The 25871-nt window shown below is 41.7% G+C and overlaps 1 protein-coding gene across 1 annotated transcript in view; it reads left to right on the top strand.

Moving 5' to 3' along the window:
* PAPPA2 (pappalysin 2) overlaps positions 1-25871 on the top strand; it is a 320327-nt gene that overhangs the window by 229065 nt on the left and 65391 nt on the right. Inside the window, exons 14-16 of the mRNA XM_007165366.2 lie at positions 11734-11905; positions 15520-15697; positions 16881-17094. Of these exons, the coding sequence (XP_007165428.1) occupies positions 11734-11905; positions 15520-15697; positions 16881-17094 (564 nt within the window). The remainder of the gene's footprint in view (positions 1-11733; positions 11906-15519; positions 15698-16880; positions 17095-25871) is intronic.

Here is a 25871-nt window from a genome sequence, read left to right on the forward strand (position 1 = left end):
ATACCTGCCATGTTTTGTTAATCATGCTTGTGTAAAGAAAAGAATCAGGTAATTAAAAATGAGTAGGGACTTCCCTGGTGGCGCAGTGATTAAGAATCTGCCTGCCAATGAAGAGGACACGGGTTCGATCCCTGGTCAGGGAAGATCCCACATGCCTTGGAGCAACTGGGCTCGTGCACCACAACTACTGAGCCTGTGCTCCACAACTACTGAAGCCAGAGCGCCTAGAGCCCATGCTCCACAACAAGAGAAGCCACCGCAATGAGAAGCCCACACACCACAACAAAGAGTAGCCCCCACTCGCCACAACTAGAGAAAGCCCGCGCACAACAACGAAGACCCAACGTGGCCAAAAATAAATAAATAAATAAATTTATTTTAAAAAATGAGTAATCAAAGAATAGTGTGTAGCTGATTTGGTTTGAAGTGCCTCAGGATGCACAGAGACCTGCAAATTTGTGTACATGTATATTAGTTTAGTCACTTTTGTTTTCTCTGTGGAACCTCTGTTCTTCAGATTCTGTTTCCTGAAGCAGGGACTGTAAAAAATAAATAATTCAAGGAGAAAAGCCAACAGTCAGCTACCACCAAATAACTCATATCTTTCCATTTGCGATTTATGAACTTTGGTAACACGCAGGGTTAATGCTATCTCAGGCTGGCTCCCCTCAGCTGCCTTGCCTCTTCAGATCTCCCCTTTGAATGACATCGCTCTGCTGTGACACAAAAGATGTCTTTAGCCTTAGAAAGCTAATCTTGAAAAGGTGGATCTGCTGACCAAGATAGTGCCTTCATCAGTAAGTCAAGTATAGAGGATTTCTGGGTCACCCTCCATTGTCCATGGAGAATTCACTGTAGACATGGGATTCTGGTTGGGGAGTGGAGGGATGTGGTAGAAAGGAAAACACCTTTTCCATAGAATTCACTTCTATGACTTTTATAACCCCCAGAGAATTTCTGGGAGCAAGTGGCTGTGTTTTCCATTTGGAAGATGTTGGGACTCCTCAGGTGTAAAAATGTTTCTTCTTGGTTGCACCATAGATTACTAGTAGAGCTGGGGCTAGATTATAAGGCCTCTGAGCCTGAGTCCAGGGGCATGCAGCCAGAGCACAGCTCAGTGCCTTGGCATTCCATCCCTGCTGTAATCAGTTTGTGAGCCTGGTCTTGGTAATAGGATCATTCCATCTCTATTATCCGTCATTCTGCTTCATGCTTCATTATTCCCTGGAACCCTCATTGCTGCTGCTTTACCAATTCCTATTGTGCTTCAATTATTTGGAGCTCAGGTTTAAAATGCCAACACTTTCCCTTCCTTCTCTTCCTGGATTGGGCCCCTATACCTTGCCAGGCTTCTCTGTTCCCTACTCAGTCCTATGTAAAACATTCCAATCACCTCCCTTTTGATAGCCTCACAAAGTAAAGGGTTTCTTCCTTTCTTGTGCTAGGGGCTACAGGTTAAAGCATCTATTTATCCTTTGGCTCTTCATCTTTTATATTTAGCGTAGGGTTTCCTTTTAATGTTCCAGGATGATGGGAAGTGTTCTCTCTTGCTGCTGGGAAAGGCCCTATAGAAATGAAATATGTATTGCATTTCTATTCATTTGATTATCTTCTTCCCCAAAGCAGTTTAGCAAATTAACATTGAATCTGTTTTTGCTTCTTAAGCAAGAAAAGAATTATAGCTGCTCAATTGTTCCCTAGGTTTCTTGCTCAACTTCCTTTTCTCAGAATGATTTGTCCATAAAATAAGAGGGAAGGAGGAGAATCCACTGGCGAGGATTCTGGTTCTCCTGGCTGATGATGGATGGCCTGGTGAAAGACAGATCTGCTTTGGGAGGCACAGTGAGCTCTTTGAGTCTTTTCAACTGTTTACTCTCATGGGGTTATAGAGGAAAAATGGAAAGGTCATGGGCATGGTCTCATTTAGGTGTTTATTGGGACACGGCTAGACTACTCTAGAAATAGCCTTTATTAAAATATTACGTTGTCTGAGATGGTTCCTTTATTAAAATATTACGTTGTCTGAGATGGTGGGATACATTCTTAGAACCAGTTGGGTGGCAGCTTTCAGGTTTCAGATTTCAGGGCTACAGGCACAGACAGCTTAGGAAGACTTGGGGTTGGAGTCTACCACTAAGGCTGGTTTCAAAACAGTGACTTCACAACACTAATTCCCAATGCCTTATCACAGCGTCTGAAAGTCCACAATTAGGAATTATTTTGTTCAAGTCCTGATCATCTCCAGCAGTCTCTTTAAAGTAGTCAATAACCACTTAATAGAAATAGAAATGTCTTAAGTCATTATCAACTGTTTATGCCAGAAGTATTCTCTTATGGACCTTGCCAATTCAAAAGTATACCAGAGCCCTGCTGAAATGCAATCTAGTGTAGGTAACTGGAAGTTTGGGGGAGTATGAGAAGTGGGAAAAGTGGTGCTGAAAAGAGAAATGAGTTTAAAATATCGCCTGCTTCCCAATTTTTCTCAGGGCTGGCCCTGTGCTTATGGTCTGTATTAATGGCAGCTGGTGGAGAAAGCACAAAAAATAAAAACAAGCCAGTATTTCCAGGGTTCTGTCATCTTGCCAGCCTGCCAAATAGACAGACACTGTTGACGGATTTGACCCTAAGTTCTGGTTGCAAGGACTCTCAGGCCATGTCTGGTTCTGTGTAGCCATAACTGTGGAGACAGAGGAAGCCTGGCGATTAGAATGGCAGCAAGCCCGATGTCCAGACCCCTGCCTCTCACATTTGGCCGCATCACCTAGTCTCACCATACGATTTTAGGATGGTCCCTTCCCTCCTTTGGGCCTTCATTTCTCCATAAGCAAATGAGCCATTGATGTTGCAAGGCTTGGGAATGCTAGGAAGAACAAAAGGACAGAAGAGAGTAATATTCCAAATCTGATGTCAACCAAGGACTGATAAATTCCTGAATTACGAGATGATGGGAACAATGTGAAGCTTCTGTTGGGGAGTCCAGAAACTTTATGGGGAAAGGAAGCCAAGGGGGAGAGAGAGTCCCAGAGGGGCCCAACATGTGTTTTATATTCTACTTCTATATGTGAACTTGGGGCTCATTCAAGGTGCTGGCTTGCGACTCCTCAAGACGTCGGTTAACGCGTAGCTTGTATATAGCCACACAGAAGCCATGCTACCCTTTCTTCCTGCCTTGTAAGTACTGTTCTAGGAATGCCGCAGATGGAAGCTCATGCCCATGAAACTGTTTGGTTTTTTTTTTGCAAGCATATTTTTTATTAGTTATCTATTTTATACATATTAGTGTATACCAATCTCCCAGTTCATCACACCACCACCCCCACCTCCCCATGCCCATTAAACTTTATTCTCAGGATTATGTTGTTCCCTCAGTTAACTCCACCTGTTTCACAATTCCCCAGCCTTGGCCTATGAATATGGCTGGGGAATTGTCACTCCTGAATTAATAGTTTAATTGGTGCCCCGGGATGAATAGTGGGGTGGGTAGGGGGAGTCAGCAGTGTGGTCATTTGGGGGCTCCAGTGATCACTCCTCATTAGGAAATGCCTCACGTGGAAATGGTTACTGCCTTCGCAAACTGGAAAAGAAGTTTATTATATATATTCTATATAGACATAATATTTGTTTTTATTGTTGTTTCTGATGAGTGATTATGTTTCCTTGGTGCTGTGCTAGGGCGCACATTCTCTGCCGGTGAGCCAGAAATTGTTTTGACTCTTTCTTTGGTGTTCCACATATTTTATAATCTACATTAAAATCGTCAGTTCTGAAACTTGGTGAGACAGGGATTTTGAAAGGGAGTGCTTTTGGCTGTGTGATGTAAATCTGTTTTTCTTTAGAGGAAGAGGGGGCATTTGGATGGGACTTCTAGTGTTACAATCAGGCATGGTAAAAACCGTGCCCAGAAATAGAAATGAGTGAAGCAAATTACTAGTCCTGGGGCCACCAGAGTCCAGTTCTGTACTTCTGAATAGGTCACATTCGAGGAAGAGATGGCCATCTCCTGACAGAGGTGTTTTCAGGGGCCAACTTAGGGGCAAAGACTTCAATAGAGGGGCAGAGAAAACCTCCACTTTCCCAGGATACAGGAAGGAAGGAGAAGTCTGCTTAGGGCAGTAATTCATTTCTTTGTCATGTGATGGAAAAATCAGAATTATTACTGAGATTCCTCTGTTTCTATCAGATGAAACTCTTCAGAGGAGAAGAATTTGAATTAATTTTCCCTTCTTAGTCAGTATGACCTTTCAGTAAAACCCCTCGAAGTACCAGCTTCGTTCTGCCCAAGAAGGCTGATGGAAATGTACTTGACATTTAATCTGGTTCTTGTCCTACAAAGCAAAGATGGAGCCAGTAGTGAGGAGGAAGTAGAATGGGGAGCCAGAATGGAGGCCATATGTTTTTGTATTTGTTTGGAGAAACAGCAAAGCTCTCTAAGGATGGATATTATTATTATTATTTGGTTTTGCTGTTGGTGGTGGGAAGATTAATGAGGACTCCATCTCTTCCAATCCACTCTACTTTCTGTACCTATTACTTCCGTCTGCTGACAAACCCAGAGCATACATTTCTTCTTAGCCCATACCCTCTTACTTCCATAAGAATCGGTAAAACAAAGTGGAGGAATGGAGAGAAATCTGATCCTCTTTTACTATGTAACCTTCAAAGAGTTGTTTCTACGGAAACCACTGGGATTGCTCTTTGGTCAATGGTAGCACTTCTTGGATAAATGAATTGCAATATTTTGTTTAACTAAACAACTTACATGTTGGGACATTAAGCAAAAACTTAACACTAGGAAAGAAAGATTGTGAGCAAATCTTTTTTTTGGGTTCTCTACCACATCCTGCCCATTCATGGGTTTTCTGTACTCCCACCCCAGTAGCACCATCACCTCATCTAGAAAATTAAATACCATGTTAAAACTGGAAGGAACCCTTGAGAGAACCCAGTTTAACCCCATCATTTTACAAATTTGCAGACAAAAGGCCAGAGTGGTTAAGAGACTTACCCAATGTCATAGAACTAAGCAGGGACAGGCCAAGACCTGAACCCAAGTCACATTGGCCTTGATCTACTACTTTCTCCATCACACCATGCTATTTCTCAAAAAGTATGATACAGATGCCAGAAAGTTTCTCCTAAACTAATCTAGATTCCAGATATCAAGTTGGATGCCTGAGGGAGGGTGGGACGTTGACTTTAGAAAAGTTCATGAGCTGATGTCAACCTGATTTTGAGTTTAATCTAAAGCTTAATTAAATATTTCTTTGTTATTGTAGTCTGAGTGTGGTAGGAAGTTCTGGAGTATCCCATAATTTCTTTTGGGCTCAATTTCCTCATCTCTAAAATGAGGAATTAGGGTTGAATTATCTTTAAGGTCCATTTTAGTTTTAACAAACTGTGGTTCCTCTAAGATCATTTTTAAAGGTCTTCCTCACCCTCCATCTGTCACATGCAAGAAATGGGGTCTTTAGTGCATAACTTCCATCAGCTCTTACATGGGAGAAATAAGGTTTCACTATTGATTCTGAATAGTGGACTAGTGTCATAGCCTTCTGCAATTCCTCCAGGGTGGCACAGACCCTCAGGGGAACCTTACACCAAAGCTGTGAGCAAGCTGTGGACAGAACAGCCAGGACTTCACCTATTCCTTAGGAACTACCCAGCTTCCCAAATGTGGACCTTGGCTGGAAGTGAAGCCAGCTTCACTCTAGTGGCCTCAAGCAATGGAAAATTTTTAAATGTGCCTGATTTGGCATGCCCTGGGGCACAGCTCATGGTAGGTTTGTTAGTGAGTCTGTCTGCTGTCTCTGCTGAGAATGATGTCTGCTTTCTGATGTTAGCCTTACTCTGTTCCTCACCAATCACTGAAAGGTAGGGGAAGATTTGGGGGACTTGCCTCTAAGTCTATCGTCAAATATCGATGTTGACTCTTTTCCGTATAGGTTCTTTAAATTTGTTAGTCAGAATTTAAGAGCCCTGCCCCTACTGAATTTTCTTCAGTTCTCAGTGACAGGGAGAGGAAATGGTGATTTTGTCTAGGTTTTTAGAGTGCTACTTTGTGTTCTATCTGGAAAGCATTGGAGGTATCTTTCTGGCATATCTCTTTTGCCTTTCCAAATCCTATTAATTTATTGAGGTCAAATCATATCCAATGATAAAACTTTCTCTGGAACAGCCGTGGATTTATAATCGGTACCACATGATTTAATTATTTTCTCTCTTCAGCCGTATTGAAAGATTCTTCAGAATGGGGGAAATGTTTTATACTTTTGATCTGTCTTATGACTCCCACGTGATAATTTGTGCTGAAAACATTAAAGCATAATGATGAAACAGTGGAACGAGTTTCTCCTTCTGGAATCAGCATTTGTTATTTTATAGTCTTGGCCTATGGAATTTGTTGACATATCTTTCAGGTTACACATACCCAGATCTTTATGGTGCTGGGTTTCACTCCTGGTGAGCATCAAAAACTTTGAAACTTAAAATAAAATCACAGCTGTGAGGATCCCACCACAAGCCTACAGAATCAAAATCTCCAGGGATCAGAGCCTGGGTATCTATATTTTTTAAATGCTGCCTCTAAGTGAGTCAAATATACAACTATGGTTGACAAAGTCTGCCTTGTGGCAGATGAGGGCCATTCTTTTATGGAACTCTGCCAACAGAGATTTCCCAAGGCATCACGCAGAGGCCCAAACGAAAAGGAAGCGCACACATCATTTTGGTAGGACGGTGCTAGGAGTGTGCCTGGGTGCCCACGAGCAGGTTATATGCAAGAAGATAGCCCAGGGATAACATACATTTTGAAAAGGGATTTCTCTACTGAAAGCATTTTTTAAAACCCTCGAACATAAAGGCTTCCGGAAGTGAGGACAAGAAGAGAGAGAGTAGAGGCTTATTGGGGAAGTGGAGAGACAAAGAGCAAAGCTAGAATGATGGGTAAGGTGACCATCTACATAATGTGACCTCTAAGGGCCTACTGACTTAAAATTCTATCATGAAAAACTCATTCCTTTGCCTTCAAACTTTGTCTCCTGTTAAAATGGAAATACCTGTGAATCACATCTGACTGGCTGCATCATAGCCTTACCTGAGAACACATTGTGATGGGGTGTGGGGAAAGGTCTGGAAAAAGATGGGTGGAAGGGTGAGAAGTGGTTGCCAAAGTAAGAAACACACTTAGCAGGGCATCATGCAGACAATGGCAGCTGGACAAAAATTGCCAATTTGATTTGCTCTCATTTAAAAGAAAACTGCTCAAAACTGAGACCAACCATTTAATATTCTACCCTTTCCCCCCTGACTACCCTGCTGAGGAGCTTCTAGGCTCATCCTGGCCAATGATGCTAGCTCCTGAATGGAGAAGAAAGCAACGGGAGATCCACCTCATCGCCAGGGAGACGGCCTGGTGGTCTAGGCTGGCCCTGAGAGTGAGGGCTCTGAGATCCAGCCTGAGGATTTTCCTCTGACTCGCTGTGAAGCCTCCAGCCAGTCTTCAAACAGCTTTAGCTTCCTTGTATGTCAAACCATGATAAATACCTAACTTCCCATCTCTCTGGGGCATTGTAAGGCTTCACTGCTGCCACTTTCATTAACATTTGTCCAAAGACCATAAGAAGAAAGCTTTTGAAAAGTTTTAAGACTAATTATGTTTACTATCAGCATTATCATTATGATATTGTGGCTTAAAGTAACAGTAGCCAGAAAGAAGAATGTATCAGGAGCATGGGAAAACGGAGAACACAGAAACTTCACTCAGAGAAGCAGTATTTGTAGTGGAAGAGAAACACAAAAAGGGGTTTGGGGATGGGGTGCAAAGGAGAGAAGTCTGCAGTTGGTAACAGATGCCATCAGAAGCTAACGACCTGACAAACACCACTCTCATAAAACAAATTCCTTAAAAAGGAAGCAAATGGAAATATAAGCTAGTGAAAGAATTTGCAGCAGCTGCCCTAAAACCATTTCTCACTTCATAAACAGGTCTGGGTTTGATAGTTTGTTTTTTTTTTTTTTTTGTCTTGGTCTTATTTCATGCCACTTTCCCTCTTTTCTATCATCCCCTGTCTCATTCTTCCTCCCTTGCTGCCAAGGCTGGATGGACTTTTCATACTGGTAGTCATAGCAACAGTAGTTAATGGAACACCATCTTGATGGAAGGAGGCTCATTCAGAGTATTTGTTTTGTGTCTTATCTCAGCACGTATTTGTCCTCAGTGATGACATGGATGAATTGGACGGAGTCACTGGAAAATAGCACGTGCTATTATTTCACATTAATTTCTTGGCAGTGAGCTGACATGAACCAGAACTGTTAATGACTCTCTGTTTTCCAGTCTTCTCTGCTTAACACGCTGAAGAAATATTACGTTTTGTGTACATCAAGGGCATGTAGTATCTATGGAACTTGAAGTTCTTTAGCATCACTAACGAGGTGTTCTGATCTCATTCCATGAAGGACCGTCAGGTTTCAGATTCCTTATCCAGCTAGGCTGAATAAAGACTTGGAGACAAAGGTTTATTTCCTGTATTGCATACCTAATTAGCAGCATTGGATTTGGAGAATCCATGCTGACAATTAACAACCATCGCCCCGCAATTCATATATTCCTCCCTTCATCAGGCTCCCTGGAGTGATTCTGAGGGAATACTACACCTTCGCAGAGAATAATCAGAGCTTAAACGAGTAAAAAAGTTTCCTTCATACCACTCAACTCCAATTCCTCCATCCTATACCTAATAAGCATAGGTAAAAGAGATGAGAATGTCACTGACATATAACTTAAATCCCTGACGTGTAACTTAAACCCCAGTGGGTACAAGATCAGGGGCAGCAACTTTAGCATATTCGAATCAAATCCATATTCTGGACTAGTGCTTTTTAAAGCAATTCTCAATTATTTCAAGGCAGTATGTTCAATTCATTGACATTTTATTTTTCACTTTCTTTTTTATTTATTTATTTACTTACTTATTTTTGGCTGCGCTGCGTCTTCGTTGCTGCGCGCGGGCTTTATCTATTTGCTGCAAGCGGGGGCTACTCTTCGCTGGTGCGCAGGCTTCTCGTTGCGGTGGCTTCTTTTGTTGCAGAGCACAGGCTTTAGGCGCGTGGGCTTCAGTAGTTGTGGCTTGCAGGCTCTAGAGTGCAGGGTCAGTAGTTGTGGCACACGCGGCTTAGTTGCTCTTTGGCATGTGGGATCTTCCCGGACCAGGGATCAAACCCGTTTCCCCTGCATTGGCAGGCGGATTCTTAACCACTGCGCCACCAAGGAAGCCCCTATTTTCCACTTTCTTATATTGTTGCCCAGCTCCTTGATAAGGTCGTTGGCCGCTAACACAATTCAAGGGCAAATAGAACAAATTAATGATGACGAGACTCACAGAAGTCATTTTAACTAATATTTAGTATCACTGGCAAAAACATCGTGAGCAAGAAAATATAAGAAAATATCTTGTTGTTCTACACCACTAGACTATGAGTTCTTTAAGGGCATACTTATTTTATCCCCAGTACTAAGACCGATGCCTTGCCAATGCTAAGTGCTCAGTAAACGTTTATGAATGAATGAATGAATGAATGAATGAATAAGTAGGGCAAGATGGTTGGAACATTTTTTTTTTCTTTTTAACGTCTTTATTGGGGTATAATTGCTTTACAGTGGTGTGTTAGTTTCTGCTTTATAACAAAGTGAATCAGCTATACATATACATATATCCCCATATCTCCTCCCTCTTGCATCTCCCTCCCATCCTCCATCATTGTTTGATAATGATATTTTTGTATTTCATATCCCCACCTATCACTATAAAATTTAACAAATTTACCATTTTGATAGCCATTGACTTACTTTGATGTCTATGATATGAACAAATTTAATTCAGCAGACACTTGTAACTCCTACAATGAGGTGTATGGTGAATACAAAAGTGGGTAGGAGTCAGTTTGTCTTCAAGAATATCATAATCTAGTCGGGAGATTCAACAGCATTTAGGAGACAGATACTAATTGCCTTGTGGATCAGAGGATGGATAAATTAACTGAAGAACAATCAAATGCATACATGACTATACTACAAGATAGAGTAAAAGAAGTGTTAGAAGAGTTATTTTTTAAATTTCCCTGGGAGATTCGAGGGAGGAAGATATCTGGAGGGGCTTCTTGGAGAAGGAAAGCCTTTTAGAAAACACAACAAATTGAGCAAAAGTACAGAAGTGGGAAAACTAAAACATGTGGCTGGTTCATAAAAAACAGGCCACTGAAGGTGGGACTTGGGCCATTTGCAGTGGAGCAGTAGAGAGAATTAACCCAGGAACAATAACAACCCTGTGGGATATGCACCATTATTATCACCATCTTATGGGGGAAGGAGCTGAAATACTGGGGAATAAATAACCAAATCATACAGGTAGTAGTAAATGGTGAATCCAGGATTCAAATTCACACAGCCTGGGGGCAGTTGCTCTAAATTCTAATCTCTGTTGTTCTGCCTTGATAAGAGGGTAACCCTCTTTTGGCTCTGTTGCATGCCCCTCCACTCTTTTTTTGGTATAGTTGATTTACAATGTTGTGTTGGTTTCAGGTGTACTGCAAAGTGAATCAGTTATACATATATATATATATATATCCACTCTTTTTTAGATTCTTTTCCCATATAGTCCATTATAGAGCACTGAGTAGAGTTCCCTTTGCTATACAGTAGGTCCTTGCTAGTTATCTATTTTATATATAGTGATGTGTATATGTCAATCCCAATCTCCCAATTTATCCCTCCCCCACCTTACCCACTGGTAACCATTAATTTGTTTTCTACATCTGTAACTCTATTTCTGTTTTGTAGGTAAGTTCATTTGTACTCTTTTTTTAGATTCCACATATAAGCGATATCATATGATACTTGTCTTTCTCTGCCTGACTTACATCACTCAGTATGACAATCTCTAGGTCCATCTCTGTTCCAACCGTGCTGCTGTTATGGTCCCAGCAGAGTCTCCCCAAACCCTGGGGAGTTAACTATCCCTCCTGTTCCCAGTTGACTAGCCCTTGAGATCTGGAAGGCAGTTCTCCTCTGCTGAGATAATGTCCTGGAAGCATCTAGAACCACATCAGGCATGTGGCAGGGATCTGATATGTGTGAGTTTCTTCTTTCTGCCATGGGCTCAATTTCTGATTAGCCGGTGCTGATATTCAGTGGTCAAAAATAATTCCATGCCAATCAGTAAATAAATGTTGCTTTTTCTGCCATCTCAAACAACCAGGCCCTTCCCACAGGGCTCCCTGCGACAAACCTGTGATCGAACAACAGAAAGTTTAATGCCTGACACAACCAGGAGCCTCCAGGATTCACTCCTGACCTTTGTCCTGTGTCTGTTCTGATTGTTTGGGGCCCAGAGTACTGGTTATGAAATATTTCAAGGATTCTCCTCTGATCTATTCATTTCTGATGCCATCCAGAGCTCTTGAGACACGCTTCCCACCTGTTCCACCATCATTTTGTCCTCCTGGAAGAGCCATAGAAAGCCAGTTCATAATCGTTTCGTAGATGATATTGTTCTTATTCATTTTATGTTGCATGGTTCCAGGTCACATAGAAGGAAGTGATGAATTTAATGCAGGTTTTGGAGAAACAATGTTCTCTTTGGTTTAGAGGCACTTCCCAGAGGGAGATGCAAAGCCTTTGCTGCTGCCTATCAGTTCTGAGTCAGTTTAAGATACTTCTGTTTCTGTCATCTCCAGCTGTGTCCATCGGCCCTGTGGGGAGCAGGGCAGCTGTGTGCCATTGCTGCTTGATCACGCGGAAGTGGTGAACTGTACCTCTGGTGGCCCAGGTCACATGAAGTGCTCTATCACCTGTCAAAGGGGGTTTGCCCTTCAGGCCAGCAGTGGGCAGTACCTCAGGCCCATGCAGGTGAGTTGGAAACCCATGGTCATCAGGACCAAGCCCCTGGGGAGGGACAGTAGGCATGTTCCTCCCCCTGGCTGGATGGGGGAAAGGCACGTGTTTTTAAATCATCTGAAAGGAAAAATGAGGAATCTAACAAGCAAGGAGAAGCATGGCTTTATAGAAACGCAAGGTATATATAAGAACAGGTGCAGTTTCCATTAACTAGGGTGTCAATTTCTCTCCAGGTGGGCAGTAGATAGGAACACTTATTCCATCCTTCTCCCTTGCTTTTTTATCTTCCTATCAGAAATTATGACCCCCCACTTTTGGCTTCAAAATGGGAATGCTGCAGTTTAGACCTGTCCACAATTTGCAGGCAAGATAGTTTGCAATCAGCTTGTTTGTGGTTCATTGTCTGACTGCCCCACACCTCCCCCCTTCCCTGCCCCCGCCAGCCCTCCTTACAAGAAGACTGGAGGAAAGCATCTGATTTTCTTCCTTCTGTTACTGAGGTGGGGATTATATCATGATTCTAGCTTTAACTGAGTTTTCCAAATTTCTACAAGCTACCATGCACCACTTGAAGATTTCAAGGTGATCTGAAGGTAGTAGAATATATTAATGAAGAGTGTGGTTTGAGAGACAGACCTGGAATGAAATTTTGACTCCACTGTTTACTAGGTGTGTAATTTAGGTAAAGACAAACACACAAAAGAAACTAACCACTTTCAGTTTGTTTCCACATTTGTAAAATAATTAAATCAGAAGGATTTATGTCACTGGGTTATTTTTTTTTTAATCAGTCATCAATTTTATACACATCAGCGTATACATGTCAATCCCAGTCGCCCAATTCAGTCACTGAGTTATTTTGATGACTGACTAGACATAATTTATCAGCTTCTAGCAAAATGGTAGGCACCTAGCTCTCTGCAAAGCTGCCATTATGATGAGCGTGATAATGTATTCTCAACTAAGAATTTTATTTTCCATTTTTCCTTTAGAGAGCTTTCAATACTCTACAGAGGAACTTGAAAATTGAAATCAACCATTAGAAAACATGAGCACAATATGAGATAGAGACAGGATGCATTAGGCAAAAGGTAATGATGCTTGAGAAGAAGATGAGAAAGATGAGTTATGATGAGGGAAGAGTGGAATCACGATTGGTTAGTCAGGTATCAGTGGTTTGGAAGATTGGAATTGTTTTCATCTTGTACCAGTTGACTGCTTAGCAGGTTGTGGATCTGTGGAAGAATTTCACTTGCTTAGACATGGTCAGAATTTAAAGACACAATCTTTGGTTTCAGGTGGTTTAAGTTCTGCATAGAGAGAGACAGGTTTAACATACCTTGAAGCACCAACTCCTTGGTCTATGATGCTTTGGTGAGAAAGGCAGAACTCTTATCACCTGCCCTTGACTCAGCTTAACTCACACTAGAAAAGAGATGGAAAGAGGAAAAAGAACAAAAACAAAGTAGGAACTAAATACATTTGTGTGATATAGGTAAAGAAGGGGAGAGAAGAAAAGATGGTGTTTGCAATTCATTAAAATTAGGAACAAATTCAAGACAAAATGGTTAATACCTAATGAAGCCAGGAGAAAAACCAGGCAATATATGCAGAGTTTGAGAGACATTCTTTAAGTGATCATTGTGGTTTGAGCCAGTCTTCCAGGCTGTGATCAGTGTGGCAGGGACAGAGTTGGGAGAAGGAAGGTGGGAGCTCACCTTTTGCCAAACAAATGGTGGAGTCAGCAAACACAGCTTTCCAGCTGACCACTCCTGTCACCCAAGGCTGGCCCCACTAAACAGATTATACGATCCTGGCTCGTGATCACAAGACAGTGGGGATATTTGCTTTTTGTTGACACAATAACTTAAACTAAACAGAAAAATGTGTCTGGCTTTGAATTGGGCTCTTCTGGCAGGCAACAGGGAAACACTGGAAAGCAGGGAGGAGCAGCCAGCCAAGAGTGGGTGTCAGGGGTGACAGGTGCTTTCACCAGTCATTTTACCTTTGGCTTCGGTGCCACTGTGGTCTCCTGTTGGGATGGCTGGCTGAGCCGCAGAATCTCTCCACTCTCCCTTTGACTTTTGGTAACCCATTGGCTAGAATGACAGCTGTGCTTTCTCCCAAACAAGCCATGAGCATCCAGGTCTCTGAGTGCCTGCTCAGCCTGTTCCCCTCACTCTGAATACTTTCTTCTCCCTGCTTCCCCTCTGCTGCTGGGAAGTCTCGCTCATCTTTCAAAGGCCAGTTCCTGAGTTACCTACCCTGTGAACCTCCCCCCAAACCCTCTCCCTCCTACCCAAGTATGGGCAATCCCTCCTCCAGCCCCTGTAGGGCTATCTCACCACCACAAAACAAGCATGCATATATTATATCACTGTATTTTTTTTTAACAGCAATTTATATTTTCTTTCTCCTTGGTCCATGTTTTCTACTTCTTTCATTTTATCATTTGCATTCTTGGTATTATATTCTCTCAAATCATTACAGAAGGAAGTAGGATATAACAAAAATATATCTCCTACATTTTCCTTTTTTACTTTCTTTCCTCCCTTCCTCTTTCTCTTTCTCCTTCTCCTTCTTTCCCTTTTTCCCCCTTCAATTGTTTTCTGATACACTGCTCCAACCTATGATTTGCTCTGCTGGTAGATTATTAGCTCCTTGAGGGTCTTGTTTATCCAAACCTAGTAAAGAATCTGGCCCTTCTAGGTGTTCAAAAAATGTCTCCTCGTTTATTTCATGGTGATGAACTCTAGGGCTCCCCTACAGAAACCGCAGGCCCAGGGAAACAGCTGGAATCTCTCAAATTTAACTACAAAGTTTGGAAGATGCCCCATATGCATTAAGTCTCAGCTGTTCTTAAAGCCTAGCACCATTCTCAGAGGAGACAATTATGTTTAGTAGCACTATCTGTTGGCTTATCAGTAAAGGTCCCAGCAGGAAACAGATGACACACTCAAAGGTGGGCAATTTGAGGGACTTCAGTAAAGGGACCACTTCTAAAGGTGGGGGCAGGATATAGGAAATTACAAGGAGATGGTGCAGAATCCCAGGGTGAAGGGGTGATATCCCCTGTAGGCCTGAAGAGTTGACTATATAGGGAGCAGTTAGCAGAACCCCTGGGAAGAGAGTGCAGGAGGTGTGTGGAGATCGCTGCCAAAGGGTGCAGCCAACCTACAGCAACCCCTAGGGAGGGAGTAGCAAGAATCAGCACCCTGACCTCCCTTGCCTCGCTCCCTCTCCAGTCTCCTGCCAGCGTTGCCCTGGGTGCTAAACCAAACACAAGTCAGAGGCATGAAATCTACAGGAGCCAGCATCCCAAGGCAAGGTGGAGAAGGGTAGAGAGTGATCTGGAGAAGCACGTGGAGGATAGCCAAGAGTTGGCCTGGAGGAGTGTCTTCATTTAAAGATTCCCTTACACTAACATTTGCCTTCCATTAGCAACATACCTGGGTAGTGTGAGATAGTACACTAAGACAATAAGGCATAAAGAGGGAGAAAGACAAACTAATTTTGCCTGTTGTGAATGTTTGCACAAATAATCATCAGGACTCTTTCAAAGCCTGGAAACTGTTTTGATAAGCCTTTTTGTGTCACCTTGACAGCAGAAAATTTTCTGTTTCTAGAAGGAAATTCTGCTCACATGTTCCTCTGGGCACTGGGACCGGGCTGTGAGCTGCATGCCCCTTGACTGTGGTGTCCCCGACCTGTCTTTGGTGAACTATGCAAACTTCTCCTGCTCAGAGGGAACAAACTTTCTGAAACGCTGCTCCATCTCCTGTATCCCACCAGCCAAGCTTCAAGGTATTGTCTGGCCAACCAGGAGCTGTATGCAAGTTCTCTTCAGGTTCTCTCTCTTCGGGGGTACTTTGGGGATCTTTTCTTCACCCCAGTGCCCTTCCCATTTGGCTCTGCTGTATCACCCTCTTCTGATAACACAAGCAAAGTCCCAAAGGGCAATACCATTCCTTGTCCCAGAATGCCCTGACTCAAGATCTCATTAATGAAAGAAACTTAGACTTTCCCATTTTTATTTGACTTTATGTCCTCTGGAGTCAAGCCAACTAACAGTTTTCTAATAATATTCATAATCCAGATACCCTTTATCATTCACATTTTTAAATTTAATGTTTACAACCATCCTATGAGTTAGGTTCTTTTAGTTCTGTTTTAGAAATGAGAGCATAGTTATATGAGCTGTACTGCTAGGAAGAGATGAAGACCCCACATCTTGCTCTTTACCTCCTGGACTTAGGTGTGCCTAACAATGTTTGAGCAGGCTTGTTACAAATGCAACTTCCTGAGCCTCATGCTGACAGATTCTGACTTAGTAGGTCTGAGGTGGGTTGGTGATGCTACCGTGGGGTGTCCATGGATTGCACTTGGAGAAACCATGAATGACCTTGAGGCATATGGTATGGTGCTGAAGTGCAGAACTTTGCATCCAAACTGCCTGAGTACAAACCCTGCCTCTGTTCTTACTAGCTTGGGCAAGTTACCTAAACTCAATTTCCTCAGCTGCAAAACAGGGGATAATGATGGTATCTATTTCATAGGGTTGTTTGAGGTTTGAAGTTTACACAAGTGAATACATGTAAAATGCTTAGAGCAGTGCCTGGCATATAATGAGCACTATAAAAGTGTCATCTAGTATTATTATAATGCTTTCCACAATACTGTCACTACTCTATTTTTATTATTTGTAGTGAGGAAGTGAGGTAATGATTTGGTTGGTAGCCCTCCTTTCATTCAGGTCATGAAAGAGCTTTCTGACCTCTGTGCTGTATAAGAGAGCACAGTAGATGCTCTGTGGGCACAAAGATATAGGATAAACATTTGACCTGAGGTTTTAGAGAAGCTGCTCCACAAAGAATAACGTGACTTTCCAAGAATGCCGGTATGTTGACAGGTCTTCGCTCTCTCTGCTAGTGTTTTATTTCTGGACTCTCTGTTCTGAGCATCTTGTGCTTCTCTTTCTTGGAGTCAGGACTGAGCCCGTGGCTGACCTGTCTTGAAGATGGGCTCTGGTCTCTCCCTGAAGCCTACTGCAAGTTGGAGTGTGATGTTCCCCCTGTTATCCCGAACGCCAACTTGCTCCTGCCTCACTGCCTCCAGGGCAACCATGATGTGGGCTCCATCTGCAGATACAAATGCAAACCGGGCTACTACGTGATGGGAAGTGCGGAGAATAAAGTCAGGAAGTAAGTTGGATTGTTCCTGGTCTTTGCAGTTCTCTCTACCCTTGTACCTTGCTCCTGTTCCTTCATTTGCAAATCCTAGACCATTGTTTTGGAAATAATATTAAGACCTTCTGGGTTGTCCATTGTTTGTTGTGTTTGTTTTTCTATATAATCTCTCTTCACCTGCACAGGTGTGTTCCCCAGTCATGACAGGCAGGCTGGCCAAGTATGCTTTCTGTAAAGATATTCTTTCTCATAGGAGATTCCACAGTCTCATCTAGGTGTTTTTTAAAAGAATCTCTGTCCGAATTATTATTTTCCTTGAAAGTAAGTGTTATGAGCCTCTTAAGCGGTACACACATCACCCGAATGCAGCTCTGTCCCAGAGCACCCTCATCAGGACAGGTGGAGGCTTATGGTTGTGGCTATGGGAGAACCAGTCCGGGATGGTCCCCAGCGCAGGTATTTATTCGTTATGTGATGCTGGGAAGTCTTCTTTCTCTGCCTCAGTCTTCCTCATCTGTAAAATGAGGATGATAATAATAATAATAATAATGTAGGAACTAAATAAATCAGTATGTATAAAACATGAGTCAGTAAATTTATTTTTAAAGCATAAAACTCAATACATATTAGCTATTAATATTGTAATTATAGTCTCTCTGCTTTCTTCTTCCTGGACTTTGTGTGTATACACTCCTAGACCCGGAAACCAAGAGAGCCTTTCTTCTGAACGCATGGTGGATCAGAAAGAACAGAAGCTTACTGCGTCATTTAAGAGGAAGGGTTTTAAAGAAAGTCACGCTGGGGTTCAGATCCCAGGTGTTCCCCATTTTATTAGCTGAGTAACCTCAGGCAAGTTACTTAACTCTTTGGGTCTCATCTTTGTAAACTGGGGATAATGCCCTCACCAGAGTGCTCAGTTGAGGATTAAACAAGATAATACATATTCAGCCCAGTGCCCCGTTTGTGCTAAGTGCTCAATAAATGGTTTCAGAAAAAGAAACATTTTCCGAACAAACAAAACAAGCAAAAAGCTTTCAGAAGAAGAAACTCCTTGTACTCAGTAAATAGTAACTATTATTTTCCTACCATAAATTATGTCAGTAAAGGAGAAAATCAGATTTATTTCTTACCCAGGATTTAGTTCAAAACCTGATCATAGTAGGCATTTTTTTAAAGACTTTTTGTTTGAGCTGACATAATCCCAGCCATGGCATTATCAGTGATTCCAGGAGATACCAACTTTGATTGTAAGCTAGAATTCTCTAAGGGAGCAAAGGAAAGAACAGGAAGCCTACTCTCTGGCTCCGATTTGCCCTTCTCTAGTCAACATCCAGCCATCTCAACATGGGATGGATTGAGTCCGGCTTTGCCCAGAGCCTTTCACTCCCAAGAAAGCCCAAGATCATATTTGGGAGGGGGAGAGGGAAGTCCCCTCCTCAAGATCTCAGCCCGAGGCAAGAGCCTGGCTAATTAGAACATGAATAAATACTGATGAAAAATTCATAGGAAGCAGCATTCTAGTTCAGTGACTCTAGCAGGTATAGTCAACAGTTTTTGACAGCTGAAAACACATTTGCATGTGATGGTCATAGGGTCTAGATCAATTTGCGTCAGCATGCATTGACGGGTAGTGAGTATCCAGGTCATCTTCCAGTGAGAATGGCATTACAACCAGCCTGAAGGCTGCTGTTTTCTTGCTTTTTTTCTTCTCTTCTTGCCTCCCTTTTCACACACCTGAGCCAACTCAGGTGTCTGCAGAACAATGCAATGAAGACTAGAGGGAGAGAGAAAAGTCTTGGGACCAGGAGGAATTCGGGGTGGAGGCGTTATTCCTAGCTCCCCTGGGCCCATGGCTGAGCTTTGCCTTGGGAACAGTGAGGCTTCCTGCATGACGATGGGCTTTCTGCTGCATCTGCATATCTGACTCCACCGGCTTCCCTGCCCCAGCAGGGGCCCACAAGGGCCATTTGCTGGCACAGCTTTCTTTTCTGGTTGAGAAACTGGAAGCTTGCATCACAGCATCAGCATCAGTTTGGGCTTAAACATTTACATTCACAAGCACCATGCTGAGGAGAGATTAAATTATTTACTGCACTGCATAAACTGGTTTTAATCTTAGTTTACACCTGTTTACATAGCCAGCAGTGGACTGGTAATCAGAAGTTTGCAAGTCAGGAGTAAATCACTGTCGCTCGCTTCTTGTGTTTACCCAACGAACTATGTCAGCCTTGTTCCTTGCTTGGAACCCAGAGTTGTACAGATGGAGCCCTAAAATTCTTTCTAGGACATGCAGGCAGGGAGAGAAGAAGTTGAGAGAAGTTCACAGGGAGATTAACCCAGACAGAGTGGGCACATGCTAGTCTTCTGCAGTTCTCTGAGTAGTGGAAAAACCTCCTAGATGGTCAAATTTGCCACTTGTTCTTTGCATGACCCTGAACAATGTATTTCACATCCACGTGCCTCGGTTTTTGCCTCCTTGATGTGAGGAGTAGTAATGATTTTTACCCAAGAGTATTGTTTTGAGACCCAAAGCAGGTAATGTACTGAAAGCGTTTTATAAACTATGAAGTTCAATACATATGCTAGAAATTACTTTTTGTTCATTTCTTTTTAAAAGAAGGAAACAACTACCAAAATGTCAGCCAAGTACATTGCCTTCCTGCTTCTTCTCAAGTCTGTTGAATATTGTTTCAAGAGAAAAGAGATAAATGCTGCATCTGACTTTTCTCTTCTATCCAACCTGTTTAAGCTTTGTCCCATTGCACTTGCGGATGCAGGGAGGGCACAGCTGCAGTTGGCACTTCTTCACGTGGGTGCTCTATGCCAGCTTCGGGGTTAGGAGTGAAGATATCAGTAGGACCTAGGCTCTGGCCTCAGGAGCACACAGCCTCCATGCTCCCTCTTTCATGGACATTATTTCTCCTTACAGTGGAGCGTAGGAGAGGACATGGGCTACAGGTAGGCCCTTTCTCCTGGCCCCTGGATCCCTTGCCCCTTCTTCCCGGGATCTGAAGGCGACACTGCTCACACTGACTCTAGTTCCTGAAGACAGGGAAATGCAATGGCTTTGGCCTGGGTCAAGGACTCTGGCCTTGAAGTCACGGGTAGAGTCAGTATCACCCAAACTGTATGGATTCTCCAGAGGGAAAAATTGAGAAGGAGAGTAACAAAAAATTCAATAAAACAAAATGAATGCCCATTATATAGTAGAGCCGTACAATTATACGGGTATATCATGAAATATCCTGTCACCATTAAAGATGTTTAGAAGAATATTAAAGACACGAGAGAATATTCACAATACAATAAGTGGATAAAAGCAGAACATAATTATTATAAATGACACAATCCTTATTTTCCATATTAAAGGTATGTTTTTATCATTCTTCTTCAGAAGCTAGAAGTGATTATAGTATTAATAGTCATAATCTCTAGGTAGTAGGTTTATAGGGAATATAACTTTTCTTTTTCTGCTTGTTTATATTTGCTAAGTTTTCTAGACTTTATAATGAGATAAATGAATAAACAGTTTAAAAAAATAATGAAGTGAGCTAGAAAGAGGAGATCATAGCCAATTTGTGGAGGCAGAGAGTGATAAAAGAAAACTAGACAGATCCTTCGAAATAGGCAAACCAAGCAGAGACCAGAACTCCAAGATGGCAGTAAGACAGTAACGTGACCCTTCCATCCTGTGTCCAGACCATTCTGTGTTTTGAAGACAAACACTGTCTCTGTTCTTGAAGGCCATTTCAGACCTCCTCTCCTCCAGTCGTAACACCTCTTCCCTAACTTCCAGCAGATGATCTCACTCCCTAAAGCACAAAGGTCTGCCCACAGGTGTGCAAGCTAATTGACACCTCCAAACATGTTCTCTCCCTTCTCACTGTCTAAAATGAATTATGACCATCAAGGACCTACTGTACAGCACAGGGAACTGCACTCAATATTTCATAATAACCTATAAGGGAAAAGAATCTGAAAAAGAATATATATATATATTCTTTATGTATTATATGTATATGTATAACTGAATCACTGTGCTATACACCTGAAACTAACCCAACATTGTAAATCAACTATACTTCAGTTAAAAAAAAAAAAAATACCCTATTTATTTATTTATTTTAACTAGAAAAAACCCACCAAACTGTCAATACTCTGGGCAAGTGGTGTGACTCAGGGAGATTTTTTTGTCTTCTATTTTGGGATTCTTTTAATAAATAATCATATTTTATTATAAATTTAAAAAAAAATTTTTAAATAAAATGAATTATGAACTCCTCCACCTTTGCTGTGGATCCTGTACCCCTTCTAGAGAATTTCTCTCAATCACTTTACCTTCCTCTTTCCTACATCTGAAGCCTCTTCCTTCCTCTCGCCTGGTTACTTCTCTTTAATTGTGCTCAGGTCTCTCCTATGTTAAAATTCAAACAAGCAGAGCCTTTTATTGACTCCATGTCCCCCTCCAGCTACCACAGCTTCCCCCTCCCTTTTACAGTGAAACTTGGTGAAAGAGTTGTTTGTATTCACTGTCTCCATCTTGCCATCTTCTCCCTCCTTCACACTTTGACACTCAGGTTTTATTCCCATCTCTCCACTAAGGCTGAGCCTGCCATGGACCCCACTGCTGTCAAATGCAGGGACTCTTTTTGGACCTTATGTTATGTGAGAATAGTTGGCTTATGTCGCGGTCACCCTGTGAGATAGGATGGACTCTCCCACCCAAGTCTGGTTTGGATGTTGAAAGTAATGATGCCACACATTGACCAAGAGAGTATGAAAAGGTTTATTACTCACATAATGAGGCTTTCAGGGGAGAGAAGGGGAAAATTCCAAGTTGGTCTTCAAATGGCTTGAGCAACCAGGGAAGGGAGAGTGGTCTGGAGTTGTATGGTGGTTAGGGGGTGAGGCTTGGGGGAGGGTTTGTGCATGTGAACAGGACCTGGCGTGGTTTGAACTTTCTGCTGAAGCCAAAAGAGGAAGCACCCAGGCTTTCTTACAGGCTTGCTCAGATGTGGGATATGGTGGGGCTTGAAAGCCATCAGAGTCAAACATCAAAGGTAGAGTCTAGCTCTTCATTACAACATGGTTGGCTAGACCCTCCTTGAGACTTTTTCCTTGATTCTGCTCTATCTCACTCCCTTGATTTTCCTCCTTCTTCTCTGTCTCTTCTCAATTTCCTCTTCTGGTTTTTCTCCTCTGCCCATTTCTTCAATATTGGTGTCTCTGTGCTCATTCTTCTCTCTTGCTCTGCACACTTGTATGGGCTGAAGATCATTTACCCCATAGCCTCGACTACCTTCCACATGCTGATGATTCCTAAAACCACACCTGCTATCTAGTCTCTTCCTGTAAGGGCCATAAGACCCATTAGGACAACAGCCTACAGATATAGCCACTTGGGAAATCCGATCTGCCTTTCAAACTCTTACTATATAATACAGAGCCTATTATAATCTCTTTCAAATCTGCACATCCTTCTGTGTTCCATGTGGTTGGACAGGTCAGGGACCTGCACATAACCTGAGACTTTCGAATGTCCTTCACCCTCAATCATCAACTTCCATTGAGTGTCATCATCTTACTGACTCTTAGATATGGCCATTTCTCCTCATCCCTGCTGCCATTTCTCTATGACAGATCACTATCCTTTTTCACTTCTGAACTGATCTTTCTAACTCCAGTCTTTCCCCCTTCAATACATTCACTACTTTGCAGCAACAATGATCTTCAAAACACTCAAATCCAGTTATAGTATTCCCTGCATAAAACTAAATGACCAGCCTTTCTGCTATTTCATCTAAGAAAATAAAAAAGCTTAAACTTAAAATATTTTCAAGGTCTTGCATGATCCATCTGGGCCTGGCTTACCTAGCTTCGTCGCTGACTATCTTCCCTGAGAGATCACTTCCCTCCAACTGTGACACACAACACCTTCTGTACTGTAGGCTCTAAGGCTCTGGACTTCTTTTACTTCTTTATATACACCATGGCTAGCATGCCTCTGGGCCTTCAAACATGCTATTCCTTCTGGCCAGAGCTCTCCCCAACAGTGGCCTTTTGCTTGGCTAACTCCTACTCCCCTATTTTTTAGCATATTTGTGATTTTTGTCTAGGAAGCCTCCCAGATCTCCCCAGTCTGTAGGAAGTGTCCCTCGCATGGTTTCCCACTGCACAGAAAACTTCCCTGACAACATCATTTATCTCACTGAGTAGAAATGGTTCGATTACCTGTCCAATAGACCATGGATGTTTGGTTAGCATCATGTGCCCCGTGGCTTCTACATTTATTGGTAGGTACTCAATAAGTAGTTTCTAAATGGATGAAAAGACTGAACTATAAGAAAATTCATGATAGGATTTTAATGTTAAATTTGATGCTAAAAATGGTGCAGGAAAGAGGGTGTTTTTTTTTTTTTTCTTATGAGGGTATGGAAATTTCGATTTCAAGTGCTTTAGAGTGGAAGGAACCCTTAAAAATATTATGTCTATTTTTCTTCTAGCAATTGTCTCAGCAACATAGAAGGAATGGTCATTCTCCAGAGACAGTTTTAATTTCATTTATTCAACTGACATTTAAGCTTGATTGGCAAACTGTACAAGTTGGTGGTGACAGAAAAAGGATTAGACCTCTCCCTCTCAACAAGCTCACCAGAACAGTGGTTCTCATACCGGGCTGTACATTAGCATCACCTGCGGAGAGTTCAGATATCTTAATGCCCAGCACAAACCCCAAACCACTTACATCAGAATCTCTGGAAGTGGCACCCAGGCATTAGTCTTTTCAAAGCTCCCCAAGTCACTCCAATGTGCAGCCAAAATCAAGAAGCACAATCTACAGGCACAAACCTTTCTCTGTGTAAGAACAATATCAGTCATGGGATTTTGACTTTCCTAAAACTATCCAGAGTAACGTTTTCTTTTCTCAAAATTACTATAGCAGCACTTTTGCATGCCAGATTTCACGCGACTCTTTGAGGTTTATTTATTTTTGGAGTTAATAGAGAACATAAAAACAATGGGAACTTCAAAGAAATTGCCATGTTTAGATAGTTTCAGGAGTTCTTTCTTATTCATATTTTATAATACACACACACCTTTCGTTTCCTTCCATGCAATTTACTTCCACATATACGTCATCATTAATCACATTAATCAGGTAAATGTTTCATTAACCTGACCTCCCAGGGAGCTAAAATAAGTGTGTATGACTTATATTTTATCAAAAAGACCGTGTTATATTCTCCCTTGTCTTTCACTCCCGTGGTTACCTTTTTCTCATTAGGTGTTATCTTTATGTGTGAAGGTTAGGCTAACCTCGTTAGGGCTCATAATTAATTTAAATTATAAATTATCCCAACCTTCTAACTTTACTTAGACAGCCTCTCCCTCTAAGTTAGTCATTCATCAAGATACCATCTGAAAGGTACTGTAGTAGTAACAACTTTTTAAGAGTAATTGTAAATAGCCATCCTTCTGAGGGTCACTTTTCCAAAGAACATAAATCTATTTAAGTTCTAGAAACACAAATGTAGGTTCAGACTGCAATATTGTAAATAGGCCTCACATTTTGCCTATTTATTGTTTGACAAATGTTTGGTTGGTAAAACCCTTCAGTGAGGTTTGTCTGATCCGATTTGGGGGGAGGGTGCAAGAGGGCTTTGTAGCTAGATGTGTGTACTTGACCCATCTCTGTACACATAGGAAGACTGTTTAGTGTGGCAGAGAGTTAAAACACATAAGGTCTCAACTCTGTTCTATTGGGTTGATGATGATGATGATAATGATGATTCATCACTATGTGCTGTGTGTGTGAAGAGCTTTACATACATTACCCCATTTACTTCTTATGACACTGATAAATTTTATTATATGATAAAATAATAGTATAATGTAGAATAATATGAGATGGTAATATATAGTGATATAATATAATAATAATAATACATTTAAGTACTTTATTATCCCCTCTTCCAGATAAGGAAACTGAGAGTCAGAGTATTGTTAAGTAGTCATCCCATGATCACTCAGCCAATACATGGTACTAAAACCATTCTAACTCCAAAGCCCATGCTCTTGGCTAATAAGGCTTTTGATCGTGGGTAAATTACTACATTTCTCTGAGACTCTTTTTCCACCTCTGAAAAATAATGGAAAATCTTGAGTGACTTCCAGCTCTAAAAGTCTATATTTTATTTTCTATCTCAACAGAATCAATGAGGAGATTTAACACTTTGGTATAACACCATTGAGAGAAGTGATACATGAAATTTATTGCCACCAGGAAAAAAAAGAAGCAGCAATATATTATAAACACAAATACTACACAGACAAGATCTTGGTAGGCAATACTTAGTAGGTAATACTTGGAGAGCTTCTGATCCAAATGAGTAGCCAAGGTTTTATTTCTTCCTCTTAATGGGTTTTGGTGAATTGTTCTCCACTCACCCCCAAGAGGATTAGATCTAGATCTTTCTTGAAGACAGAATATTGGGTACATTTTTAAGGATTTCTAGAATTGAGTTTAAAGATTAAGCACTTCTCTAAAATGTCTGAAGAAGAAAATTTAGTCAGCTTTCTAGGAAGGCTTTCCTTTGTCCAAGATTTATCTCTTTGCTTAGTGGTTAATTACGCAGGTTCTGGCGTTAGTGAGATATAAATTTACATCCCAACTCTGCTATTTATTAGCTCTTTGACCTTTCAAGTCACTGATCTCTATTGAACATGACTATTTTTATTTACCAGATGGATAATAGGAAAGAGGGATACTTACAGATATTTTTAAGGATTAA

The sequence above is a fragment of the Balaenoptera acutorostrata genome, chromosome 1, assembly GCF_949987535.1.
Source record: "Balaenoptera acutorostrata chromosome 1, mBalAcu1.1, whole genome shotgun sequence".
Classification (NCBI taxonomy): domain Eukaryota; kingdom Metazoa; phylum Chordata; class Mammalia; order Artiodactyla; family Balaenopteridae; genus Balaenoptera; species Balaenoptera acutorostrata.